The sequence below is a fragment of the Poecilia formosa genome, unplaced genomic scaffold (genome assembly GCF_000485575.1).
Source record: "Poecilia formosa unplaced genomic scaffold, Poecilia_formosa-5.1.2 Scaffold476, whole genome shotgun sequence".
NCBI classification, from domain to species: domain Eukaryota; kingdom Metazoa; phylum Chordata; class Actinopteri; order Cyprinodontiformes; family Poeciliidae; genus Poecilia; species Poecilia formosa.
This window is the reverse complement of record NW_006800415.1, coordinates 1-10920: the sequence shown is the minus strand read 5'-3', so window position 1 is coordinate 10920 and position 10920 is coordinate 1. Positions and strand designations below refer to the sequence as shown.

Below are 10920 nucleotides of genomic sequence, written 5' to 3'. Positions count from 1 at the left end.
AAAACAAGATTTATGGTAAACTGTGCAATTAGGCGACATTTGCCGCATGTCTTCCTTCTTTCTCATTGCCCTCTTTCCTGTCAAACTACTTTCAAATAAAGGGCACTAGAGTCAACAAAACCTTTTTTTTAAAAAGAGACTATTTACAATATATGAAAACAGTGCAACACAATTTTTTTTAAAAAAATGAGTAAAACCGTGCGAATACCAGCATTCACGTAAACACTTAAGCTTGTTGAGAGCCGTGGTGGTTTAGAGTCTAACATCTACCGAGAGGATAATCTTGAAAAACAGGGTTTCACAATTCCCTGAAAAGGTGACTAGTTTGCTAATAAACTGCCACTCTGTCAGTCTCAGAGCCTGATTTCCTTGAAGCCTGGCATGACTTTCTTTTCAGCAGTGGGGGAAATAAATTCAGTTTTCTGAAGGCGTTGTCCCCACCTTTCTTTTGTCGTGGTTCATACATTGCCCATGTGCTAAATCTAAATGGGAGTTTGCAACCCATGTTTCTTGTGTTAACATCCATCCATCCATCCATTTTCTGAACACCCTTGTCCCTCAGGGGGGTCGGGAGGGGTGCTGGTGCCTATCTCCAGCTAACGTTCCGGGCGAGAGGCGGGGTCACCCTGGACAGGTCGCCAGTCTGTCGCAGTCTTGTGTTAACAATAGGCTGCAAATGCCGTTTCCATCTTCAAGGAGCAAAAGCTCTCTGAAGCTGTAGTACACATGCGAGAGCTGCATGACTTGCATTTTATTTTCCTTCTTGCCAAGTATTGTGCATTACTATGCTGTTAGTAAGTGTGGTTGCTGGTCCATTGGCAGTTTAAGAAAGTTTATTGGTCCAAAAGGTGGTGGTAGTTGGTTACTGGTGTGAGATGAGAGGAACATGGCAGAGATCTGAAAGTTGAAAGTTTTGTTTTGAATTTTTGTTTGAGGAAGATTTTCTCACATTACACTAGTTGTGGTGATTGTCAGGAAGTAATCCACCACAGGGCTTGCCTGTGCCAAAATCAACACTTTATGTTAGTTCATGTCAGACTTGCAGCACCTGTACAGTTTGAGACAACTCTGGTGTTGAGCAGGCCATTTGCCTTCATTAGTGAACGGGTGCTTCACGTGCAGCTATCCTGAGTAACTGAGATTTTTTTTTTATTTTATTTTATTTTTTTCAAATTAACATAAAAATAAAGTTAATGGACATGAAAAAATCACACATGCGTTGGGTCGCATTTGCCTGTTGTGTGAATGTAGCTCCAGCTAAGTTTCATCCACAGGAAGCGATTTTAATGCCACTGAAAGAGGTGATGGTTGGCTAGCTGGTTGTAGAGAGCAATTATCATGCAGACTGAAGGTTTGGAGGAATGCTCATCTGAAACACAAACAGGATGCCAGAGACATAAGCACACAGTCATGCTAAGAGTTGTTGCATTGAAAAGCATCTTAGAGAAAAATGTAAAAACCGTGGCCAGCATGCATTTATTTTTATGTCCAAAAGTAAGTGCATAAAATGCAAAAAGTGTAGCAAGTTATTCACGTTGCTAAAATATGTAATAATGGAATAAAGTTGTGTTAATTGGTTTTTCATATGCAAAAACACTCATCTTTAATTATTCGCAGGCTAATGAAGCCTCTCATTTGCTCCCCACTTTCCTCCGTTTCTCTCTGCACGCCTCATAAAAGTCCTGCTGCAGTATAAATTCAAAACTATACATTCATAGTCACTTGGCGCTCTTCTCTCTATATTTGTGTACAGCACAGTTAGTTGTGCTGCAAACATGGTCACTCGATGCATTTAACCAGCAGGTCTGAATGACTCATTTAGAGCAGGATGCTTGAAATCCGATCCCTCAAAAGGATTTTGTTGAGTGTTTGGACGTCGGGGCTGAACAGGATCCCAGGCCCTGCGATGCATCCTGCCTGACTTTTTAATGTTATACTAATTATGTGTATGCAGAAATAACCTCGGGAATAAACACCGTAATGCTAGTATTGATATGCTGGTATCAGGTGTCACCCTGGGTGTTTTGTACCTCCTTTGGTAAGTTTTTTTTAGTTTTATTATTTCATTGTTCCAAATTATGCTGGTCTGATAAGTTTCAAAGGGTTGCAGAATTCATGTGAAATTATGTTTTATACATTTGATCTCATGGCTGAACGTGGAACATTGGAATCCTAATCCTAAAAACCAAATTAAAATATTATTTAACTCATGATTGAGTTATTATGGATAGATATGTGCTCTGGTAGACACTATAGAGAATATATGGTGACTATATATATATATATCAACTCCTTCTCCTGATATTTATCTTCTTATAAACCTGACATTTGACAGATTAAATCTGACCCGGTTACAAACACTTTTAACGTAAACTTTAAATAAAATGCTTGGAACTGGATCCAAGGTGCTTGAACTCAGAAACAATTCGCCTCTCCAGTGAACGAAACAAAAACACGTGGCTCTAAAGGAGACCGGTGTAAACTTGAGACGCATATTAAGTTACAAACTGGAACGTTACCTTTGTAATTTGATTCACGTGAAACCTGGGTCATAACTGGTACCATACATTTACAATACAGCATCATCTGCACATGTTTAGATGTTGAGTTTAGAACATATAAAAGTTTTTCTTTAAAGTGTAAACATCAAGGATCCAGGAATATATCCTTGTGGAACAACTCTAGACGACCTCATGGACGATGTTTTGTGGTGTCGCGTGTGGACAATCATTCGACGGGTCAATCACTTATGTGTTTGCATGAGGGGTAAGATGCTCCAACAACATCTCCATTTAGCAGATCTTAACATTTCTCTAAAAAAGCATGTCTTGATTGAGCAATCGGCTCTGATGCGACTGTGTTAAATTTGATCTCTATCATCACGATGGATGATTGAACAGACGATAGTTGCCTTTCTATGGTTGCACCACTTCCACATATACCAAAGCGTTAGAGAAGTTGATGGTGGCCTTATGCTCTGAATCAAAATGAATCTTTGTCAACTGTGGCAGAGCTAATTAGAAAAGGAAGATATTTTGTTTTTTAATCCATCGTTTTAGTTTTTTTAATCATTATACATGGACTGCTCTAGTATTTCTAACATTTTGTGGTTGTACTGACACCAGGGATGTCATTTGATGTGACAGTACTGATTAGATTTACCAACATTTTCTTCACCTTCCTCTTTTGTGTCATGACGGCCGAACCACTGTGCTTCATAATTGGCATTTTGGTCACACGTCTATAAGCAGAAAATGGAGTCCAAGTCATTGAAACCATTCCACATATGTTATTTGCAAGCAGTTTGAATATTTTAAATATTTATATCTACCAAATACTGCAGCCAAGCAGTTTTTTTGTGATTGTATGTGTTAAAGTTGTATCTGGAATTGTTGTCCAACTTTGTGCTTCTATAGCTAAGTTTTCCTCTTGCTTTCGGTGAAGGCGGACGGTTTTTTCCTCTGCTCCCTCCCTGCCCTGCTTGCTCTGTTTTTGTCCTGTCTTTTTCTCTATTTTTGGAGCCTTTCTTTGTACATCCTCCAAATCTACAAATCTGGTCAACCGATCTCTCAATGTAATTGATCAAGTCCAGACTTGTGTCCAGACAAGTCTGTGTCCCGACGGGATTAACCCTGGATTTATTCATCATAACAGGATTTCTGCTGTTTGGAGTTTGTGGATTCCTGGCTTATCAATAAATCTGTGGCTGACTTGGCCAAACTAGCGAACACTCAGACTGTTGGTGTTGACAGAGACATAAAGTTGGATGTGAGTCTAGCTGAGACTCGCAGCCCAGATGAGGACTCTAAAACTCACTAACGAGTTGGAATCGATCTCGGACGAGCTGCTAGTTTAGGTTCAGTGGAACGACCAAACTAATTTGGATAATTGGGAACTGAGATGAGAGACTTTAGGGAAGGTTGAAATTCATGATCTACCAGACCTAAGACATTCTCCATCTGAATTGGCTTTCCTGTGTGGCCTTGGAAGGGCTGCATATTTCCAATCTCCTTGAAGATATGTACACATAACGCTCCTTCCCTCCTCTCCCCCTCCTGTTATCCATGCGGATGTGGAGCTGAGCGCCCCAAGGACATTCCTTGATAACATCTTTATCGGACTTCTGCTGGGAGGCTGAGCAACGTGGTTTCATGGTCCTGTGACGTCACCGCCTTCACTCATATCTTTGTTTAGACCTTTGTGTTGTCTGAATGCTGCCATTTGCCCTAATGTGACCTTTCCTCTTATTTCATTCCCCTTTATTATTTAGAAACTGTGGACTACTCACTTTTAACCCAGAAAAGAAATTTGATTAGTCACTCTTTAGCTTATTTTTTATTTTTCTATTTTTTTTTAGAAAATGTACAGTACTCAGACCAATGTTATACTTCTTAGATTAATTGTATATTAGTATGCAGAGAGACTATTAGTGCAACTCAGAAAAGGAATTACATACACTTATTTAGGAAACCAGGACAGGGATTAGAACAAACTTGGAATCTAGAAAAAACTACCTTAGCAATTACGTTTTAGAGTCCTGTTCTTCCAACCCAGAAGAGGAATTAGACCAGAAGATACTTACTTATACTTATCTACCAGCCCTGAATAGGAGTATCTAGTTTATCTACTTTAGATCAACATTATTAGATTCTTTTTAGGCTCCTGTTCTTCCAACCCAGAAAAGTATTCGGACCAGAGGAGACTTACAGTATCTATCAACCCTGAACAGAAGCACCTAGTTTGCATACTTTAGCTCAACATTAGATTATTTTTCTTCTTTTGCTCTTTCCTGTGGTTTATTTTGCCTGTATTTCCTTTTAATTCCTGTAAAGCACTTTGTATTGCCTTATTGCTGAAAATGTGCTGTCTAAATAAAATTACCTTTACCTTTAATACCTGATTTGTATAACAGATTCAGAATGGCCATGATGTTTTTTCTCTTCCTTTGATTCCAGGTTCTGCCTGAGGTCAGTAACCCAACCCACCATGTTAAAACCCATCAGAATAAAGTTCCTTTGCCTCCTCTTCATCATCATATGTGTAGTCGCGTTCTTTATTAGCAACAGATCACCCAGCTTCAACCCGAGACCAGTTGTTCCAGAGGTTTGTCCGCGATCAGTCTCCAAACAGAGCATAACTCCCCTGAAAAACACCAAGCACCTCTTGGTCTCAGCCTTCATGGATCAGAGAGTACAGGGCTTTGACATTCGCCTCATCGGGATGTTTCGGAGAGACTCCATCCAGGAACTCCACTGCTTTTTCTGCTGTGCCAACTACACAAGTGAAACCACTCCGACGAAAGTTTTACAACACTCGGACAACTTCGGGTTTCCGTTCGTCACCACAGACATCATGTGCCGGATTCCTAAAAAATGCAATGCCACACATGTCACTCTTTTGACTCAAACGAGGCCCATGAACGGATCCGAAAACATCTGGCTTCCCATAAGGAACAAGAAAACTAACGGAGGAGCGGAGGAAAGGATGGATTTCACTGTGTGCGTCTCCAATCTGTTTGGGGACTACAACAATGTGCTGCAGTTTGCACAGACACTAGAGATGTACAGGTCAGTAATCCTAATCCTTACTAGTGAGAAACTTCAGTTTTATGATTTACAATGGGAAATTGAGGTTCACAGTTCTCTTTCTACCCACAAATCAAACTCACCTACAATAATTCTGGATTGAAATTTCTAGTTAACATCAAAAACCAATTCATAATGTCAGAAAATCTTTCATTTTTAAACCTAATTTCTACTAGAGCTCTACGAACCATTTAGATGTTGGACAGATTTATTTTCAACTTCGTTGTGCTGCATGAGTCTAATTTTAGCTGTGAATAAGTAATTACTTAAGGCAAATATTAATAAAAGTAGTAATTTAGATAAAATTATCAAGTTGGAGCACCGCCAGAAAGTAATAATAATATACAAATAGTCCTGCCTCAGTTATCACCTATAAATAGCTGCTTGATGAGGCTTAGGTATTAAAAGAACAGATGAAGTCCAATATTCTGGCATTATTTTTAACAACAAGGTACTATGTGTTTGTGGAATAAATGCAAACCTCACTCCAATGTAAAAGACTTTTAAAAATAAGATTTTAATTTTGCAGTTGAAGACTTCAATCAACAAACTCACTAAGATACTAAAACTCAACTAACTACTGAGGAAAATATAAAAGATCAATTAAAGTAAAACTACAAAAAGTAGCAGCTTAGCGGACTATCAGTGATTAAAACCAATCATTGGGATGAAGTTTGAACGATATGAGCCATAGGCAGCTTTGGCTGCGGCAGGCACTGAGGCCCGTTGCGTTTGCAAAAGTTTAGCATCAATAATGCAGAAGCACCATAAAAATACAAAAGAAAAGCAATGAAGTTTAACATTCAAAGCCACCACTGTTTGGCTAGCACAGGTTAGCTTGTAACATGGCGGATCCTCTTAGCTCTGGTTAGCACAGCATCAGCTGGCAGGTGGCCAGACTCGGTGAAGCTGCGTTTCACAAATCTCAAACAGGCAGCCAGTGTCGGGCTGTCGATGGCAATCTTGGGGAGTGTTGGGAAAATAAATTTAAAATATGCTAGTTTTTAAACTTAACTATATGTAGTTGGGGGCATAAGTTTAATTATATTAATTTTAGCAACAGTTAACCTTGGTCCATGTGAAATATATTAGATAGAGCATGAATATTTTGAGTAGATTTTAATTTAGTTAGATTTGGATAATGATTCAGTTTGAAATTGAATCATTATCCAGGGCTTTGACATTCGATGAAGCGACTGTCAAAGCCCTGTACTCTCTGATCCATGAATGTTCATTGTGACGCCAGTCATTGTCCTGCACGAATCCTGAAATTAATGCGTAATAATCACAGTCTGTTCTGTTTATCCTAGAAACTGAAACATTTCTAGGATTTTCTTAACTTACATAAAAATCACAAACGGTTTTGAAAAAGGGCCTTCACTATAGAATGTTTTCTCCTATCAGAGGAAACGGTTGTGCTGTACTAGGCAGTTCACAAAAAACAACAGTAATGGAGAAAAACAGGATGGGAGAGGTAACTTCTGTCTGTTTACATACTAGGTCAAATTCTTTGGTGTTTTCTAGGAGGGAAGAAAAAAAACACTAAAATCTTGAGAAAACAAAACTATGTGGGATATTATGGAATTGCTCAGGCAGGAGAACGAGCAAGGTCTAGGTGGAAAATAAATCTCTTTCTGGCAACTAGGGTCTTTGTTTAAATGTACAGAAAAGGAGGAACTGGGAGGGGACTCCAGATGTGCAACTGGCATGAGAACATCCTGTTTTGAGAATGGCCTTTGCTCTCTCCTTCTCTTTGGTTTTGAATAGGTCTCCCATCCTACCCAAGTAATTTGAAACTGCTTAGAGGTTTAGAAGGAGAGGGCACACCTTCAATGCATATATTAAAATTAGGAATACTCCTATTAATAAAGGTCTCCACTTCACAGCAGCAAGCTGGATTGCTTCATTTTGCAGCCGCACGAGCAGTTCCCAAAGGCGCCTTTGCTTTTCTCTTATTTTTGTGTTTAGTTCATTTTTCTACTTTTCTGAGGTAATTAATGTCTGTTTTATGGTTTGGACTTCTTGATGGTTTGGGTGTGATGCTGATCTGTTTTTCTGTGCATTTAATTGTCTGAATAAAACTCTAGATATGTCTGAAGCTGAATGGCGACTGGTTGTTCTCTGTGTGGTTTCCACTGTGCACATGTGGAACTCTGGATTTGTGAGATTAGAGGAAAGCAACTAGCAAAGAAGCTAAACATTTTATTTCTCTGGCATTAACAGGAGCCAGTAATTGAAAGCTTCCTTCTGCAGATTTGAGTAAAACCTAGATCAAAGAAGCACCTAGTCGCTGCAAAAACATTTAGCACTTCAGACTGCTTTACCTGCAGTGTCAATATGTTTAGTAGGTGATTTTATTTTTGTCTTTTTTTGTCCAAGGTTGCTCGGTGTGAACAGAGTAGTGATCTACAACACCAGCTGTGGCCCGGACCTTGACCGTCTTCTGCGGAGTTACAGCCAGGAGGGCTTTGTGGAAATAGTTTCCTGGCCGATCGACAAATACATGAATCCATCGCGAGGCTGGCGATTTTCGGAGTTTGGTGGTGATATTCACTACTTTGGCCAGCTCACCACACTCAACGAGTGCATCTACAGATCCATGGAGCGTTCCCGCTACGTCCTGCTGAACGACATAGATGAGATCATCATGCCGTATCAGCATGACAACCTGAAGTCTCTGATGGACGAGCTGCAGAAGCAGCATCCAAATGTAGGTTGTTTATCAGTGCATTATGCTTGTATTTCCAAATATTTTTCCCATCTTTTTATTAAAGCATATTCGCATTTTTTAGGTGGGAGTGTTCCTCATTGAGAACCACATCTTTCCCAAGCATCACTTTGAACCAAGTGGCAGGTTTCACCTTCCTAAGTGGAGCGGGGTGCCTGGAATTAATATTCTGGAACATGTTTACAGAGAAGACCCTGACCGAAAGATTTATCATCCATACAAGATGATCGTTCAGCCAAGGTAGGCCGAGAAATGCATTCAGTCTTAATTTATGTTTGAATTTAATTGATAAAGTCCAAGTTTAAATATATGGGTTTTCTAAAATGACAATAAAACGGATACTCAACCACTTCGGACCATAGCAGGATGTTGTACGATGTTTCTCAAATGTTTCTGTAACCTGTACCACCTCAGTAAATGAACCCTGATCATCATTTCTTTTTTACTTTATTCCATCAATAGTGTATCCCTGCTCTGGTAGTATTACTCTGTTCTCATAGGCTACTTCTTCTACTGGCTTGAACAGCCAGCCTTAATTTGAACTCTGCTGTCACCTAGTGACCGGAGGCTTGTTTAGCAGTCAAACATGAATAAAGACAATAAATAGTAAAGTCTGGTTTCTCGTGAAAAGTACTGATTTAAAGTGTGTTTCATTGTTCTGTATTCCTAACCAACATCTCACTCTTGTGTACCGGTGCCGCAGGATGGTGGAGCAGACATCTGTGCATGAAGTGCTCCAATTTTTTGGGCAGCAGTACAAAGTCCCGCTGGACGTTTGCCGGATCGTTCACGTCCGTGTCGCCCTACGGAAATTACTAAAACTGGAGGAGCTCAATGTGGACAAGCGGCTGTGGGATTTTCAGGAAAAGTTGATTCCCCACGTGGACAAAGTGTTGGAAAATCTGGGGTTCTTGTAATAGAAGTTGAAGGATGGGGTCGGAAGGAAAGACCAGCCAACGAGGATCCTGTTTCACAGCGTAATGCTGACGGTGAATGTATGCCCTCGGAGGGAGCTTGTTTTGTACTTTTACAGACTTTTTTCCCCCAATATATAGCCGGTACACACAAGCCAGTTTAGCAATGTAATTATGTGGTACATGTGCACTGGTAATTAAGCTATTCATGTGCATGTAACATGCTTGTTTTGTTTTCATAAATGACTCAGGGATTTTTAAGTTATTTGTTTTACCAACTGGAATTAAGTTTGCATGTAAAGATATTTTATCAATGCTAGATGCACAAGTAACTGCATTTAATTCCTAGAAATTTAAAAATGTATCGTCGATACCAAACCTTTTAATGCTGCCATTTGCTGTTGAACACTTTGGATTTGACTGTTTGTCTCTTACTTTGCATGTGATTTCTGAGTTTGTTTGTCAGGGAGTAAATATCACCACAGCTTGTGTATGAATATGACCAAGCACAAGATGATATCTGTGGTAACTGCACTGCTACTGTGTACTTGGAATTTTTTTGGGGGGTGGGTTCTTGAGGGGGAGGAGGGTTGTATATGGCATGTCTCACTTCATGTACTTTTAATAAATATGCACAAAAAAAACATCTCTTTAAGTTACATACTGCTGCTTTAATATTTACTACAACTACAAAGTTTAGAGAAGTTTTTTCATCCATTTGAGCATCAGCTTCTACTTTGGCAGATGAAAACTTGTAAAATGTTGTCAATTGACCTTATGTTTCGATGGCATTTGTCGCTCTTAATTTTGTGGATTTCCTAACTACATATAGAAAGTAACATATCCTGTTATCCTGGGTCATTGGTTCTGTATAGCAGAGCAAATTATCTGCATTCTGGATCACTTGCAGATCCTTAACTCGACTTTTGGAAGTTTCCAGGAAGTTCTGAAAACCATGAAGATGTATATTTGTATCCTCATCTGATGTTTGTTCAGTCTTCATACTGTACTTCTAGGAGGACATATAAGTTGAATATATTCATGTAAAATTAAAGCTGCAGCAGGAATCCATCTAATTGTACCATTAGTCCACTGTCTAAAGCTCTGTTCAGAGGTTACAAAGTAACTGTTTGATTTCCTGCTGGCGTCTCTGTTGCATTCACAGAAACATTTTCAGCTCCTCAGCCTTTGCTTGGATATTCCACATTACAGTTTATGCTAACCTCAGGGTTCCCCCAGTGTATTATAAGCCAGGCGGGCCACCAGACTTTACTTGTGCCCCCACCAGGCTAAGCATTGCTTATTTAAGTTTTTTGTTAAATGTTTGCATTTTTTCAATAACACGTAATTATCAAGTGATGTTTTCAAATTTCCTGTCAACTTTAAACATTTTTTAACTCAAAAATACTATGGGTCACTGGATGAATGACTGTCTAGCCCCTCAACCGCCAGGCTTAGCAAGTTTTCTGGGGGAAACCTTGAATCTTATTCGGGAAAATGATTTGATGAAAGAGAAAAACTTAATACTCTTCATTTAAACAGCAAAGACTGCTCTCGGGTTACGTAGATAAATTCTGGCTAATGTTGGACTGTAAATGATGCCGGTCCACACGTCTCAGTCTGTGTACCTGCATCAAACAACGGCCAAAAGCAGAGCTTTGAAAAAACAAATAAAAGGTTTTAAAAGAATAAT

The 10920-nt window shown here is 39.4% G+C and overlaps 1 protein-coding gene across 1 annotated transcript; it reads left to right on the top strand.

Moving 5' to 3' along the window:
* Positions 1–5435: 5435 nt before the first annotated feature.
* LOC103156362 (glycosyltransferase family 92 protein F13G3.3-like) lies at positions 5436–9862 on the top strand. Its single transcript, XM_016664282.1, has 4 exons — positions 5436–5567; positions 7965–8295; positions 8378–8553; positions 9017–9862. Exons 1-4 carry the CDS (start codon positions 5485–5487, stop codon positions 9228–9230), a joined length of 804 nt encoding a protein of 267 aa, XP_016519768.1. The 5' UTR covers positions 5436–5484; the 3' UTR covers positions 9231–9862.
* The last annotated feature ends 1058 nt before the right edge of the window (positions 9863–10920 follow it).

Bases quoted from the DNA above. Each gene is read 5' to 3' on its own strand.
- LOC103156362 (XM_016664282.1), top strand. From the start codon at position 5,485: ATGGATTTCACTGTGTGCGTCTCCAATCTGTTTGGGGACTACAACAAT. The intron at 5,568-7,964 runs GTCAGTAATCCT...TTTTTGTCCAAG, and splicing joins CAGACACTAGAGATGTACAG to GTTGCTCGGTGTGAACAGAG. The intron at 8,554-9,016 runs GTAGGCCGAGAA...CCGGTGCCGCAG, and splicing joins AAGATGATCGTTCAGCCAAG to GATGGTGGAGCAGACATCTG.